At 40.1% G+C, this 17,104-nt stretch overlaps 1 protein-coding gene across 1 annotated transcript in view; it reads right to left on the bottom strand.

Annotated features, from left to right (window-relative positions):
- Positions 1–17,104, bottom strand: part of ZFR (zinc finger RNA binding protein) — an 86,313-nt gene that overhangs the window by 52,229 nt on the left and 16,980 nt on the right. The window contains exons 3-4 of the mRNA XM_007453358.1: positions 3,823–4,105; positions 1,743–1,887 (exon numbers count right to left, since the gene is read on the bottom strand). Of these exons, the coding sequence (XP_007453420.1) occupies positions 1,743–1,887; positions 3,823–4,105 (428 nt within the window). The remainder of the gene's footprint in view (positions 1–1,742; positions 1,888–3,822; positions 4,106–17,104) is intronic.

Raw genomic sequence — 17,104 nt, 5'->3', positions numbered from 1 at the left:
AAAAAAAAAAAAAAAAAGAATCCACCTGCTAATGTAGGATACATGGGTTTGAGCCCTGGGCTGGGAAGATCCCACATGCTGCGGAGCAACTGAGCCTGTGCACCACAACTACTGAGCCTGAGCTCTAGAGCCCGCAAGCCACGACTACTGAGGCTGTGCGCCACAACTACTGAAGCCCATGTGCCTAGAGCCCACTCTCCGCAACGAGAGAAGCTACCACAATGAGAAGCCTGTGCACCAAAATGAAGAGCAGCCCCCGCTCGCCGCAACTAGAGAAAGCCCGTGCACAGCAACGAAGACCCAGTGCAGTCAAAAAATAATTAAATAAAATAAATAATAATAAAAAAGTATTACTCAAAAATAAATCAGGGCTTCCCTGGTGGTGCAGTGGTTGAGAGTCCGCCTGCCGATGCAGGGGACACAGGTTCGTGCCCCAGTCCGGGAAGATCCCACATGCCACAGAGCGGCTGGGCCAGTGAGCCATGGCCGCTGAGCGTGCGTGTCCGGAGCCTGTGCTCCGCAACGGGAGAGGCCACAACAGTGAGAGGCCTGCGTACCGCAAAGAAAATCAAATAAAAAAAATAATAAAATAAGACATAATTAAAAAAAAAAAAGATCTGAGTCAACTGCCCCATTCACAGATAAGAGAACAGAGATGAACTGAGGTAAAAAAATCACTTGCCCACATTGTGGTAATGCCAGTGCTAGAAACCAGTTCTACTCTTTCCTAATCCAAGGCTCTACCCACACGCTCATGGTCCTTCAAAAATAATTAAAGTAGGGCTTCCCTGGTGGCGCAGTGGTTGAGAGTCCGCCTGCCGATGCAGGGGACACGGGTTTGTGCCCCGGTCTGGGAAGATCCCACATGCCGCAGAGCGGCTTGGCCCGTGAGCCATGGCCGCTGAGCCTGCGCTTCTGGAGCCTGTGCAATGGGAGAGGCCACAACAGTGAGAGGCCCACGTACCGCAAAAAAAAAAAAAAAAAATTAAAGGAGTTGCTATTTTTCAGAACTAAGAGAGCTTTGCTTTAAAAGTTCTCAATTAAATCTTTATGAAAAAAACCCATCTTTTAAAGACTACAAATATGTAGGCTTCTTTGCAAACAAAATACTTCCTGCATTCAAACCATTAATATATACTGTAATATCAGTGGCTGGTAACAGAACCAACTGTCATTACAGATCAGAGAAAGATGAGTTAAAAGTATGGGTCCACAGGAATTCCCTGGCAGTTGGAGTAGTTAAGACTCCGAGCTTTCACTGCTGAGGGCCCGGATTCAATCCCTGGTTGGGGAACTATTAATCCCACAAGCTGCACGGCACAGCCAAAATAAAAAAGGGTCCACAAAATGGAAACCATACTAGGGCCTCCACTAGTTACAAAGGCAGTCAGCAGTTATGTCTGGGCATTTCAGACAACAAGAAGAAGGTGGCCAGAAGTTATTGCCACAACTTCTTTTGTACAGCTTATTTCAACAGGAAAAGAACTATAATCTGAAGAACAGATATGAAATACACTTCCAGGAAGGAAAGACATGATTATGAATTGCCTCCAAGATCTTCTCTCTTTGGGACTCAAAGGCATTCTTGTGGAGAAAGAGAAGGACATGGTTAGAACCTGCCCCTCAAGGTAATATAACACAGTGAGTTTAGATGGATTCAAAAGCATATTTTCGTTAAAAAACACCTTGAATAATATGTTTCAATAGTGTACAATGAAAGGGCATATGTTAATAAAACCCACCTGTCTGATAGTAGGTCTCAGCAACAGAAGGCTGAGGCTGGGCGGCAGCAGCTACAGCAGCTGCAGTTGCTGTTGGTTGTTGGTAGTACTGCTTACTATCATAAGCTACAGCAGGAGCTGTGGATCTTACATACGAGTACGAGTCCTAAAGAAAGAGAATGAAAGAAAATCTTGCTATGAGTGAAGTGGCAGATGGAAAAAAACCTTCATCTTTACTATATTAAAAACGCAATAAAAGAAAACAAAAGCCTAAATATCTATCAACAGAGACAGAAGATTCAAATTCAATACAAGGGGCATTCATTTTGGACTTCATCAAATAAGGTCAAAACCATTTTAAGCAGTATGCTTAACTTTTACAATCGGAAAAAATCAAAATTTTAAAATAAGCATTATTTTTTTAAAAAAATTAATTTTATTGAAAAATTGCTTGGGGCTTCCCTGGTGGCGCAGTGGTTGAGAGTCCGCCTGCCGATGCAAGGGACACGGGTTCGTGCCCTGGTCCGGGAAGATCCCACATGCCGCGGAGCGGCTGGGCCTGTGAGCCATGGCCGCTGAGCCTGTGCGTCCGGAGCCTGTGCTCTGCAACAGGAGAGGCCACAACAGTGAGAGGCTCGCGTACCACAAAACATAAAAAATTGCTTGGCGGATCTGCCTTAAAGATGGATGCCACAGTAAAGAACACCTGGGTGTTCTAAGCTTTGTGACTGTTCCAGCTTTCTTTTCATTCTTCCTTATTTACTACTATTCATTAACATAATGATGAGTAGGAGCTTCCAGGTGGAGGAAAGGGGAACAGAGGTTCCAAGGGAAAGGAACGTTAAATATAAATCTCCAAGGCAATGAAGATCAAGGTGAGCTCGGTGAATTCTGGCACTGCATATAGTGAGAGCTGGGGAGGTACACCTGAGGTATGCAGGAGGAAAGGCAGAAAGAGTTGGCAGGGCCCAGAAAATGAGGGGCTTCATACATCCTATCAAAAACAATAAAATTTATTATATTCTGTCTCTGGACATAATGAAAACAATCACACATGTTAAAGTAATCTTCAGTTTAGTAACCTGCTAAATATTAATAGCAAATACTAATATTGCCGATTCATGTCAGTTTCTTAGTTAACAAAATAAATCCCCGTATTTTAGAAAGAATATTTAAAAACCAGGCAACGTCCAGAAGGACCAAAGTTTAAAAAACAGATCCTAAAAGCAAACAAACAAAAAATGGGATAAAGGATTAGGACCAAATTTAATTAAATAAGCAGGTAGTAATTTAGTGTCATATCAGACATAAAGAGAATTATATTATTACCATAAACAGACTTAGATCTTTATGTCCCTATAAACCTAACGAGAAGCAATTAGATGAATTAAGAGCAGGATCAATTTCTATTACAAACTAAGAAAGAACACCTTGAGGGAAGAATGTACATTTACGCAATAGAATTTCCACCCTTGATAAGTTTCAAGAAGACACTATGTAATTTGTCCTATTCAGCTGAGGCTCATGGTTCTCAAAATAGGAGACACAGGGGTGTCCCAAGTGGATAAATAATGCCATAGTACCAACAAGAGGCAGAAGACCCTAAAATAAATAAATAAAAAATTTAAAAAAGGGGCAGAAGACCCTATATGTCTTAATTTTTCTCAAAAACTTGTAATAAAATTAAAATACTTAACCAGTAATTGATGTATATATATATATTTTTTGGCCATGCCATGTGGCATGTGCGAGCTTAGTTCCCTGACCAGAGAACGAACCTGCGCCCCCTGCAGTGGAAGCGTGGAGTCTTAACCACTGGACTGCCAGGGAAGTCCCAATTACTGTATTTTTTTAATTAAAGCAAACATATATATAGAGTGGAGTACAATGCACTGGGGGATTATTAATATAAAACTCACCGCAAGGAAACTTAATGCTTGGAGTATGCCCCCAAATTATCTAGGAATACACACTCATTTTTCTGTATCATTAGAGGTATATTTTGGAAGACCCAAATTTGAGAAGCATTGGCTTGGACATTACATTAAACACTGAAGCCACTGAACCTATATGTTAAGGCTAATGAAAGTAGTTTTCTTACCTGGTAGTTTTGTGTAGTAGCTGGGGGTGGTGGTGGAGGTGCTTCTTGTTGCCTCTGTGTATAACCATAGTCAGTTGCTGTGTGTGCAGTGGGGTACCCTCCATATGCAGCAGCTGTTGCAGCAGCTGCAACAGCTACTGGAGCAGGCCTGGCAACTGCAACTGTGGCGGCTGCTGGTGCATAGGCAGCAGTAACTGTGTGAGCAGCTACTGGAGCCTGATGGACAGTGTAGCTAGCAACCGTAGTTGGATGAGAGTAGGCTACACCCGAAGCTGGCTGCTGGCTATATTGTGGGGTAGAAGAATAAACATAATACAACTTAATTTTTAAAATCTAGGAGTTTGATTAACTTAAATCAAAAGCACATTTCCCAATAATTTAATCATGGACTACAAAAGAACAGGTATTTGAGCTTAATAAACCACCTAACCAACACCCTATTTGTTATTGTTGCATAATTTTCATTCCTTAATCTGAATAAATTAGTCACACATATGTTTCAGATCAAAGATCATATCACAAAGCAGGGAGGACAAACTGGGATAAGAAGCAGTATTAGGAAGAAAGAAAAAACTGATCAACCTAGGAACTTAAAAAAGTATTTGTTACATTATAGTTCTTTATTACGTTCTATAGTTAAAAAAAAAATCTCTACAAGGAAATCATATCAAGAAAAATATTGTATTCTAACTCCAATTATGGAAAACATTTAAGGTAGAAACTATTACCGAGATGACTTAAATAGTTCTGACGCTGTAAGGCAGTGGTTCTCAGCTAGGGGAGATGTTGCCCTCCAGGAGATATCTGGCCATGTCTGGAGATATTTTTGATGGTTAAACTGCGGAGGAGGAGGTGGTGATGTGTGCTACTGGTATTTAGTGGGTAGAGGCCAGTGATGCTGTTACATAAAGGACAGCTATCCACAACAAAGAATTATCCAAAGAATGTCAACAGTACTGAGGTTGAGAAATCCTGCTCTAAGATACAGAATTTACAATGGAATATCTATTATTTTAGATAAATTTTCCAGGTTTCAGGCAGCAATTCATTATACACGTTTCTTTTTCTCTTAAAAAGTAGCACATGTTGCAAAAGGAGACCTAAGTCAGATGCTTTGCAATCATAACATTTAAACCTCAGAGAGACAAAAACATTTTCTAAAACTGTAAATCAAATGAATCTTCAGCTAAAGTTCTTAAAATAACATTTACTTTAATTTTTAAATTGACAGCCTATATCACATAAAACCAGCCCCACAAATGTTAGCAAATGAAAACGTTTTTTTGTTGTTTTAGGTTCTCTTGAGTAAGTAATACATTCACAATCACACTTGCTAAAGCTATATTACCAAGGCAGAAAAATGCCTTCTTAAAAAAAGGAGAGCCCCAACAGTTATTACCTGACCATCAGTTTTTTTTTCGTTACGCGGGCCTCTCACTGTTGCGGCCTCTCCCGTTGCGGAGCACAGGCTCTGGACGCGCAGGCTCAGCGGCCATGGCTCATGGGCCCAGCCGCTCCGCGGCATGTGGGATCTTCCTGGACCGGGGCACGAACCTGTGTCCCCTGCATCGGCAGGCGGACTCTCAACCACTGCGCCACCAGGGAAGCCCTGACCATAAGTTTTAATATGAGCCAACAGTTAAGAATAGCTAAGAAAAAAAATACCTGACGTAAGCTGAAGCTGCACTAATAAACTAGAATGTTTCATTCATCGGTTATAGTACAGGGTATTCTTCACTGGTATGCACAATACCAAAAAAAAATATGGCACAGAATTAAAATCTGGGGCCATCATATTTTAACTGTATTATGGAAAACACTGACAATTAGGATGTGTTCAAAGGGAATCAGTATGAAGTTTATAAGTATGGGTATTATTTCACATAAAAGTAGAGGACCTAGGGACATTCAGCCTAGAAAAAGTGACCTTGGAAGATATGATAGCTGCCTTCTAATAGAAGAGACTTACTCCATGCTGCTCCAGAGAACAGAACTAGAACCAATGGATGGAAGGGTGGCAGATTTCAGCCCAATATGAAAAAGAAAAAAAAACAAAAACTTAGAACAGTCCAAAGAAACTCTTATAATTTCTATTTGGATGAGGTTTCCCACATTTTGATATTAAAATGAGCTAATATTTCCTACACATATGCCAATTATAAGACAGGAAAAGGGAAGTTTAAACAGTAATAGTGGGAAATTGGTTGGGCATTGACATTTTCTATGGATAATTCCACGTCCTTAAGAAAAATTCCAATAATGTATACTTCTTCAAAATTCCTAGAACTGAGAAAAAGAATTATGTTTAAAATATAAATACACCAGTTCTGTGAAACTTGTATTTAACGTTTACTGATAAGATTTCCCACGTAGAGGCTACATGGTTATGTAAAATTCAGACAGTCTTGAATTCCTATACTGTTTCCATTCATCCCACTGCTCTTTATCGAGTATCTGTTCACATTTCATGGTCCCCAAAACATGTCCTATAGGACAAAAAACAAAAGTTGGAGTAGAATAGGAATGTCAAGTACACTAGGCAGGCAATTTGACTTATACTGCCACTGATCTTTTTTTTTTTTTTTTTGCGGTACGCGGGCCTCTCACTGTTGTGGCCTCTCCCATTGCGGAGCACAGGCTCCGGACGTGCAGGCTCAGCGGCCATGGCTCACGGGCCAAGCCGCTCCGCGGCATGTGGGATCTTCCTGAACCGGGGCACAAACCCATGTCCCCTGCATCGGCAGGCAGACTCTCAACCACTGCGCCACCAGGGAAGCCTGCCACTGATCTTTAAAAAGTCCATGCGACTCAGGAAGGGCTGACCTTGTGCTCTGGTTTATGCCTATTGCCCCAGCATAATTATTAATAGTATTCTCACTCTCCTATGTGTCTCAGTTTGAACAATAAATTTTAAAGTCACCCTTGCCAGGAATCATATAAAAAGATGCCAGTGCATTTAGCAATTACCATAGACATCCCTAGGGCTGTCTAACCTAACTTGCTCTGTAGAGCCAGGTCCCTAACCATCATCTGGGCTGGAACCACATGCTTCACCAAAGCATCATGAAGAATGATGATCCAGTCCCAGTTCCCAGGGGGTCAAGGGCTAGGGCAGCTGACTATTATTCAGAATAAAGATTCTCTGATTTGTTATCTTAGACCCATCTGGGAAATTCTCTTCCAATTTCAAATACCTTTAGGGAAACTGCCTTTCACATGACATAGATGACTAGACTGGACTATAGCTGTTCAATTAAATATCAAGTAGCTAAATCTAAATAAGTAAATTAATTTTTAAAAATTCAGGTCAAGTTCAAATTAGCTTACATAAAAATCAGTCTTAAGTTGAAACAGTTCAAATCAAGGTTTTTGCCTAGCCTGGGGTGTGAGAATACAAGGTGTTAAATTATATCCCTACATAAAATGTAAGACTTTTAACTGTCTTTAAATGATTTCTTAAATAGGGAATTCCCTGGCGGTCCAGTGGTTAGGACTCCGTGCTCTCACTGCCAAGGGCCTCAGTTCAACCCCTGGTTGGGGAACTAAAATCCCACAAGCCGTGTGGCCAAAAATAAATAAATAATTTTTTTCTTTTTTCTTAAATAGAACAGGACATAAAATCCCAAATCTTGTGCCATAAAAAATAATTTGTGAAATATGAGAAGATTTTCATTTACTAAGCATCCAGTAGAGCAGAAGCTTTTACTTAGATGGTAATATCCTCTGTGAATAAATTAAATCTAATCAGCTTCAGTCAGTTTTAAACTGGGACAAATTAAATAATAAATTATGAAACAAACATATAAAAACAACATGGGTAAGAAAGTTTAAGAAACAATCAGACAGGGACTTCCCTGGTGGTGCAGTGGTTAAGAATCCACCTGCCGGGCTTCCCTGGTGGCGCAGTGGTTGAGAGTCCGCCTGCCGATGCAGGGGACACGGGTTCGTGCCCCGGTTTGGGAAGATCCCACATGCCGCAGAGCACCTGGGCCCGTGAGCCATGGCCGCTGAGCCTGCGCGTCCGGAGCCTGTGCTCCGCAACGGGAGAAGCCACAGCAGTAAGAAGACCGCGTACAGCAAAAAAAAAAAAAAAAAAACCCCCCCTGCCAATGCAGGGGACACGGGTTCGTGCCCCGGTTTGGGAAGATCCCACATGCCACGGAGCAACTAAGCCTGTGCGCCACAACTACTGAGCCTGCACTCTAGAGCCCGCAAGCCACAAATACTGAGCTCACATGCTGCAACTACTGAAGCCCGCGTGCCTAGAGCCTGTGTGCTCTGCAACGAGAAGCCACCGCAATGAGAAGCCCATGTACCGCAATGAAGAGCTGCCCCCGCTCACCACAACTAGAGAAAGCCCGCACACAGCAACGAAGATGCAATGCTGCCAAAAACAAATAAATAAACAAACAAAAAGATACCAAAAAAAAAAAAGAGAAAAAAGAAAAAGAAACAATCAGACATAAAATGCAAGGGTATTTCTCTTGGCGGTGGGGAGTGGGCGGGAGAGTACTTAGGAAATTATTAATACTGAAGAGTAAAAACATCCTTCATATTTCTGAACTTAAGCTGGAGGTTAATGGTCTACTCCCTACTTGCTTACCAAAAAGTGAAGCCAGCCAGAAGCCTTACCGAAATAAACGGCCAGCTAAAATCACCAGATGTTTAAAGAAAGCCTACTATAAACTGCAAAAGAAATAAGAATGAACCCACGGGAAATGGATATCTCAAAGCAACAGATAAGAATTTTAAAAATTTCTAATTTGTATCCATAAAACAAGAATTTTACACTAGTTAGAAGATAAAGTTGAAGGACATGGACAAGATAAAGACAAAAGAAAAGAGAAAGGATAAATATAGCAGGTCTAATATTCCAACAAAAAGGAATTCTAGAGCAAAGAAGAAAAGCAGATGGAAGAAATTAATTTCCCACTCTTGAAGGGAGGCCCGTATTTTCAAATTCAAGTATCTACGGAGTACAAAACAGAATGAAAGAACAACACTGAGAGACATATATTGATAGCATTTCATAACACAAGACAAAAAAAAAAAGATCCTTTAAATCTCCAGAGAGAAGAAAAACAGATCACCTACATACAAGTAAATGAAAATGAGACTTACTGATAACACCAGTGTCTGGAGGACAATAGGGTAATGTCTTCAAAATTCAAGGGAAAATGATTATCAATGTAGAATTCTGCACCCAGTTAAACTATTAACACAGAATAATGATTTTGACATTCAAGGTCTGAAGGAGTTTACCTCCCACATGCCTTTTCTTAGGAAGCTACATGAAAATGTACTTCAGCAAAAAATAAAACAAGAAAGATACCATGGGATCCTACAAACAGTGGATTCAAACTCAGGAGACAGATAAAAGCCCAGGTCAGCAGCTATGCAGCAGGCCCAGAAAGGCAGTAAGTTTATGAGACTGAAATCAAAGGAAGGACAGAAGCCTCTAGGAAAACAGATGACTGGACAATAGACAGTAGACCAAGAGCCTGGGAAAATCTCATGATATAATTAAGGCACCAAGAAGATTTGTGTGAAAAAAAGGGTAATGAAAGACTTCAGGAAATATGAAACTGCTCAAGAAAAGTCATGATCTCAGTTGAGCAATTAGGAGGGTGTAAAAAAGGAAAAATCTGTGTGAACTTGACCCTGGAAAGATTCTCTATTAAGTGATGATACAGGGTTGTAAAAATGGAATACATGAGGAATTCTAATCCTAAAACAGTATTTGGCTCCGGAGTAAATACTATTTACAGTCATAATAATGAAACAGTTTTCTGCTTTAAGGTTTTAGAGTCAACCTAAATCACGGAAGATAAACTATGATTACAGAACACAATGTAAGTGTTATCACAAGGAAAACAAGAGCTGAGTTGGGGGATGGGGTGGAGAAAGAGGGAAAGTAAAGCACAAGGGTTTCAAGATTCTTAGAGAGTACCAAGATACTGTCTACCTTTGATGGAACTAGAATTGGTGTGCATTGTTTGAAGTAACAGAAATAGCCATATCACTGAATCTGGGAGGAGAAATGAGAAGCATGAGAGAGTATGTATGAAATCCTAACCGTGATGGTAAGAAATCAAACTATAATGCGTAATAAAGTTGATAAATTAAGACATAAAAAAGCAGCATACTATTTAGTGATATGGAGGTTAGAAATAAAACCAAATGCGTTAAAGGTGGGGAACTGGGAGGCAGGGAGAAGGAAAATAAGGGACTGTTGTTTTCATTAAGCCCTTCTATACTATTTTTAATTAATTAATGCATTACTCTGGGAGTAATGAAAGATAAGTAGAAAGATATCAGAATAGAATTCTCAAGCTGGCAACTTCAATGACCAAACAAACCAACCCCGAATTTAAATACTCCTTTCTAGTTATCCCAACACAACTCTAATATCTACATTTCTGGCCTCAACCCTAATCTATATCCAACTTCAGGCCCATCTTTAAGTGCTTTTGAATTCCATTAATATGACCTGGCTTCATACTACACTACTAAATTTATAGTCACTACTGAAATTAAAATAACTTATGTGTACAAATAGCTCATCTGCATAAACAGCATCCTACACCTCCATTAGTTTCTATACAACAGTGATTCTCAAAATGTGATCCAAGGACCGCTGAGGGTCCCTAAGACCGTTTCAGAGGGCTCAGGAGGTTGGTTCTCCCTTTTCAATTACAGATTGCCTTCATATATTTTAATTCGAACAATTTACTGCAACAGACAATGCAGAAGCAGGTATGAGAATCCAACCATCTTAATTGAGATATTAAAAAGATTTGTAGAGGGGGCTTCCCTGGTGGCGCAGTGGTTGAGTCCGCCAGCCGATGCAGGGGACACGGGTTCATGCCCCGGTCCGGGAAGATCTCACATGCCACGGAGCGGCCAGGCCCATAAGCCATGGCCGCTGAGCCTGTGCGTCCGGAGCCTGTGCTCCACAATGGGAGAGACCACAACAGTGAGAGGCCCGCGTACCACAAAAAAAAAAAAAAAAAAAAATTGTAGAAATGTTAAACAATGCTTCTCATCTTACTACTTTTTCAGTGGTTGGAATATAGTTATTTTTCATAAAGATATTTCTGGTTAGCATGTAGTGGTATTTTTACTATTTTAAAACAATTTAATAAATATTTTAAAAATTTCTAAAATAGTAAATATTATATAATCTGCATAAGCAAAAGCTTTTGGGGGTTTTTAATAACTAGAGGTTAGGGCTTCCCTGGTGGCGCAGTGGTTGAGAATCTGCCTGCCAATGCAGACAACACGGGTTCGAGCCCTGGTCTGGGGAGATCCCACATGCCATGGAGCGGCTGGGCCTGTGAGCCACAATTACTGAGCCTGCGCGTCTGGAGCCTGTGCTCCGCAACAACAGGGGCCGCGATGGTGAGAGGCCTGCGCACCGCGATGAAGAGTGACCCCCACTTGCCACAACTGGAGAAAGCCCATGCACAGAAATGAAGACCCAGCACGGCCATAAATAAATAAATAAATACATTGTGTATAAAAAAAAAAAATAAAAAAATAACTAGAGGTTAGAAGGGTCCCAAAACCAAAAAGTTTGAGAACCACCATTTTACGATACAGAACATTAACTTAGAGTCTGTAATGGTATTCACCATTCATTTTCCTGCTCTTTACTTACTGCCCCTTTAAGCAAAATGTTTCCTTCTATCTTATGACATGGAAAAAGTACTTGTTCTCTGGTAAAATGAGCACTGCAAAAGTGGCCAGAGCCCCAAGTCTGCTGCCTACAGCTGTGTAATAGTCTTATCTAGGGCTCCAAATCTCCCAGTTTACCCGGTGTGCTGCTGTACAAATATCATTTTCTATGTTAGCAGAGACATCAAAGGCATAGGGAAGTAATGGCTTAGAATTTTGGAACTCCCACACAAAACTAACAGAAGGTGAATTAGGAAAAAGCTCACTTCCCCCTTTAAGGGAGAACTGTAAGGATCCTGTCTTAGCCTTGGCTCCAAGTAAAGGAGAGAAGCCTCTCCTGATAATTCTTAACAACAAGCCAGCACTCCCCTACTTTGGGCTCTGGAATTCACATTAGCTGACCAGGAAAACTAACTACTTGGTTTGGCGTTTATTTATTTACTTATTTCCTTCCAGGTACCACAAAATGCTCATTCCTCTCTAATGCTACCATGTTCCAAAAAAGAGGAGATCTCAATCAAAAATCACAAACAAAACCCATAAGGAAACAAGATACTAGGAGGAAGAGTTTGGAAAAAAAAAAAAAAAAAAGACAAGTATTAGTATTGGATACGAAATATAAAATAAGTACACTTAAAGAGACTATGAAAACCAAGACCAAGAACTAAGAGTTCAATCAAAAACAACCAGATGAATTAAAAAAAAACAGAATCTCCAGAAATGAAATACAGTATATAAAAATTATAATAAGAAACTCAGAAAGGCATTATGTAACTGATAAGACATAGCTGGCAAAAAAAAATCTATAAAAATTACTCAGAAGGCACACAAAGAGATGAAAGATATTAAAGAGTTTTAAAAGGCCAGGAGAAAAGAATAAAAAATGGTAACTTACAACTCATTGGAGTTGCAAATGAAGAAAAAGGGAGAGAGGAAACATCTAAATAGAATATCTGATATAACAATCCTCAGATTCAGGAGCCCCCAACTAACCCTAAGTAGGATTAAATAAGGAATTCTCACCAAGAGGCATCTGAGTGAAACTGTAAACACCAAAGAGAGAGAAGCACAAGCAGCTTGAGGAAAAAAATCCCTACAAACTAAGTGATGACTTCTCAAGAATGAGAAGGGTGAAATGAAGATATTTTGAGATTAAAAAAGACAGAAAAACCAAAAAAAACACTGTTATCAGTAGACCCACATTAAAGGATATTCTCAAAGATTTACTTTAGGAAGAATGAAAATGATCTCAGAGTGAATGAATGTTAAATAATAATAAAAAAGTGGTAAATACGAAGGCAAATTTAAATACTCACTAGCTATATAAAACAATAATTTTGTTCAATAACGGTTGTGGGGTTAAGAACATCTGAAATATAGTACAACGAAAGCACAAAAATCAGGAGTGGACTGACCAAAGTTAAAACATTTTAAGTCCTGGTATTGTTTAGGAGAATAAAGGTGATGATTAACTTTAAACTAAGTGAAATATGCTAAATTTCTAAAGGAACCACTATAGGACAAATGCGGAATGTTTCATTTCTGAAAGGCCATGAGGGAAACAAGTCTCAGGCAAGAAAATGTAGGCAGCTCCTGTCACTTACATTATTAAATGTGCTTTTTCTCCCCTGGAAAACATACTTTGTATGTGTTTGTTTCAATTTTGCATAAAGTGGTAAAGTAACTGATAAAACTTTTTTTTCTTTCCCTTGGCACACAAAATTTAACCTTTCCATTAGTCCAAATTTAATGCTCAACATTGCTGGACTTTTCTAGGTCAAATTATGGCATTTTACGTATCTACAAAATCACTGACAAATTTATCTTTACATTTAGTATTTTATAATGTTGAGAATGATGCAAAATTAAACTTTCTCACGGAATAACCCCAAAGACAAACTACCTTTAAATATTCCTTAAACTTGTTATTGTAATCACTGTGTAGAATTTTAGAAGAAATTTAAATTCAGGCTCTATTTTCTTCTTAAAAACTAGAACAAATAAAATAACTAATCCTAAAATTTCTACCAACTCTTTAGATGGGTAGACTACAAGGGAGGGAGGGTGGTTAAATATCATATGAAAACCGTTGACAGTTTTCTTGACATCTTCTAACTCTCAACATACCAGGAGAAATATCATTTGGGTCCATTGGACCTCTTACATTTTCTGTATTTTTGAGGTCATTTGACAATTTACATTAAGAATAAGGGATAATGAAAATACTATTAGAAAATTTTAAATACAGAGTACAGTAAACCCAAATTTTTATTCCACATATACACAAAATGCACCATGTTCTCTGAACATAACTGCTCATCAACTTCCATGCATGAACATGGAACATGTCCATCCCATAAATGCTAATGCCACATTTCAAATATTTCTCTAATAAGTTCTAACTTACCATTACTTTTGGTTCATCTTCCTGCATTTGAATTGTCAAAATGCAATGCTTAAAAAAGTTTTGAAATGTTTTATGGCTCATATTTTGTTGAAGAGAGATGGTCATCTACTTTGTTCCATAACTGTAAAACATTATCAGTTTTTTGCTTTGGAATGATCTAAAGAATCTTTTAAATTCTACACCATCTATTTCCTTCCAACTACCTTTATATACATATCTGCCTTAAGCATCTGTCCACTAATGAACCATATCGAGTAAATTTTGGTTCACAAACATCACAAAACATGAAAGCTTTCTGCCACATATACTTTTAGCAAAATGGGATGCTCTGGAACTTGTCACAGAATATTACATAATGAAGTCCTTCCTGTTAACTAGATGAGAATACCTTACTTTCCCTTTTTATCCTTATAAATATATTGTTCACTCACTGATTCTTCAGTTTGAAAAAAATCATCTAGGACATTGTATCTATAGACTCTTAGGCTGAGATTTTGCTTATACAATCAATTTCACCATTATCATTTGTCTAGAGTGGTGCTATTTTTGTATTTATCTTACTTAGCTATGAGTTGTCAAATATCGTCTTGTGTTAACTTTCTTCTCTTTGCCAGTATGAACAAAGAATTAGTAATTCTGACTCCTCAACTGTGTTGAAGGAAAACTAAAAGCCAACTATTAAAGACAGCGTCTCTCCTTTCTTTCATACCTTCTTCAAAGACAATGCAATACTTCAGACAATGCAACATCCTCCAATTATTTCACTATTTTACTATCCTAGGTCAGTGGTCCCCAACATTTTTGGCACCAGGGACCGGTTTCGTGGAAGACAATTTTTCCAAGGACGGGAGGGGATGGTTCAGGCACAGTATCTTTTCCCAGAAATAAAAAATGAATTAAAAATTTTATTTTCATTTAATCGATCTTCAAAACCAGTGCTTTCGAATACTTTAAGCCCATTTAACCACTAGGACCCTCAAGAATTTATTTGTGGATAAACAACTGTATAGCACAGGGAGCTACATTCAATATCCTGGGATAAACCATAATGGAAAAGAATGTGAAAAAGAATGTATACGTGTGTATAACTGAGCCGCTTTGCTATACAGCAGAAATTCACACAACACTGTAAATCAACTACACATCAACAACAGCAACAAAAAATTTTATTTAAATACTAAATTCGACTACAAGACCTATCTTATGCAAAATTTTATGCTTGTCTTTCTGTAGCTCCAAACGATCAGATTCTAGTTTTTCTATACAGGCTGCCCATGAAAATTATACCAAAGATCTTGCTAACTATCAATCCTTTATCCAGCCTCTCTAAAACCCTAACATTGCTGATTACTCCATCTTCTTTTGGTTTTTATGAACACTACCTTCTCCCAGCTCTCTGCCTACCCTGACCCTGTCTCAGTATTTGCTTCTTTCTTTGGCCCTACTTTAAACACAGATGTCCCCCAAGTTTGTAACCATGGCTCTGTTCTATTTTGTTTCCCACTCATTCAAAAACCGTTTACTAAATGTCTGATGTATGACAGGCACTGTACTTTCTCTGGTTTCATCCGTGCTCACACCTACAATGGTGGATCACCACCGTATGGATGATATTCGGATTTACACTATGACCCTTATCCCTCTTCTGAGCTCCATTTCCAAATGTCTACTGAATATAATATTAACATTGGTGGAGATATATGTATGCAGGGGCTATTCTGAGCACTTTACAAATTTTATCTCATTGAATTCTCAAATCACAATGGAGACTGTAGAGGCCTCCAGGGATGCTGATAGTGTTGTTTTTTTTTGATCTGGGTGCTGGTTATACAGGTGTGTCCAGCTTATGCCATTTCATCAAGCTATATTCTTATTATATGTGCAGTTCTTTTTATATATACCATAGTTCGACGGAGAATTTTTTTATAATTTCAATCCTATGAGGTAATTATTAGTATTATCTCTAATTTACAGATGAAGAAACTCAAGTACTAAAGGACTGTTTGCCCAATGTCACGTGACAAATAGTAGAGGGATCCTGGATTCAGCTCAGCTAGCCTGACTTCAGAACCCACCAACTATCAACCATATCAAGAATTTAATTTAGTTAATTCCCTGGCAGCCCAGTGGTTAGGACTCAGCGCTTTCACAGCCGAGGGCTCGGGTTCAATCCCTGGTCTGGGAACTAAGATCCCACATGCCATACAGGGCAGCTGGCGGGGAGGAGTGGGGGGTGGATTTCATTCATTCCTATCTTGGCTCAACACATTTTGTCTAAAATGACCTTCCCTCCATTTTCAGAATTAAAGACCATGAAGCCTACCTCAAACTCCATAGTCAGAATCCTCCAATTCCCCATTTTAGTATTTCATTAAAACTCAGTTATGGACTCTTTCCAAGATGGCGGAGGAGTAAGACGCAGAGATCACCTTCCTCCCCACAGATACACCAGAAATACATCTACACGTGGAGCAACTCCTACAGAACACCTACTGAACGCTGGCAGGAGACCTCAGACCTCCCAAAAGGCAAGAAACTCCCCACGTACCTGGGTAGGGCAAGAGAAAAAAGAATAAACAGAGACAAAAGGATAAGGACGGTACCTGCACCAGTGGGAGGGAGCCGTGAAGGAGGAAAGGTCTCCACACACTAGGAGCCCCTTCGCGGGCAGAGATTGCGGGAGGCGGAGCGGGGAGCTTCGGAGCCGCGGAGGACAGCACAGCAACAGGGGCGCGGAGGGCAAAGCGGAGAGATTCCCGCACAGAGGATCGGCGCCGACCGGCGCTCACCAGCCCGAGAGGCTCGTGTGCTCACCCGCCGGGGGCGGGCGGGGCTGCGAGCTGAGGCTCGGTTTCGGTTTCGGTCGGAGCGCAGGGAGAGGACTGGGGTTGGCGGCTTGAACACAGCCCGAAGGGGTTAGTGCGCCACGGATAGCCGGGAGGGAGTCCGGGGGAAAGTCTGGACCTACCCAAGAGGCAAGAGACCTTTTCTTGCCTCTGTGTTTCCTGGGGCGCGAGGAGAGGGGTTTTAAAAGCGCTGCCTAAAGGAGCTCCAGAAACGGGCGGGAGCCGCGGCTAAAAGCTCGGAAACCAGAGACGGGCAGGAGACGCTAAGGCTGCTGCTGCTGCCACCAAGGGGCCTGTGTGCGAGCACAGGTCACGGCCCCCACCCCTCTTCCGGGGAGCCTGTGCAGCCCGC

Source organism: Lipotes vexillifer, unplaced genomic scaffold (genome assembly GCF_000442215.2).
Source record: "Lipotes vexillifer unplaced genomic scaffold, Lipotes_vexillifer_v1.1 scaffold522, whole genome shotgun sequence".
In the NCBI taxonomy this organism is placed as follows: Eukaryota; Metazoa; Chordata; class Mammalia; order Artiodactyla; family Lipotidae; genus Lipotes; species Lipotes vexillifer.
This window is presented reverse-complemented; position numbering and strand designations above follow the sequence as displayed.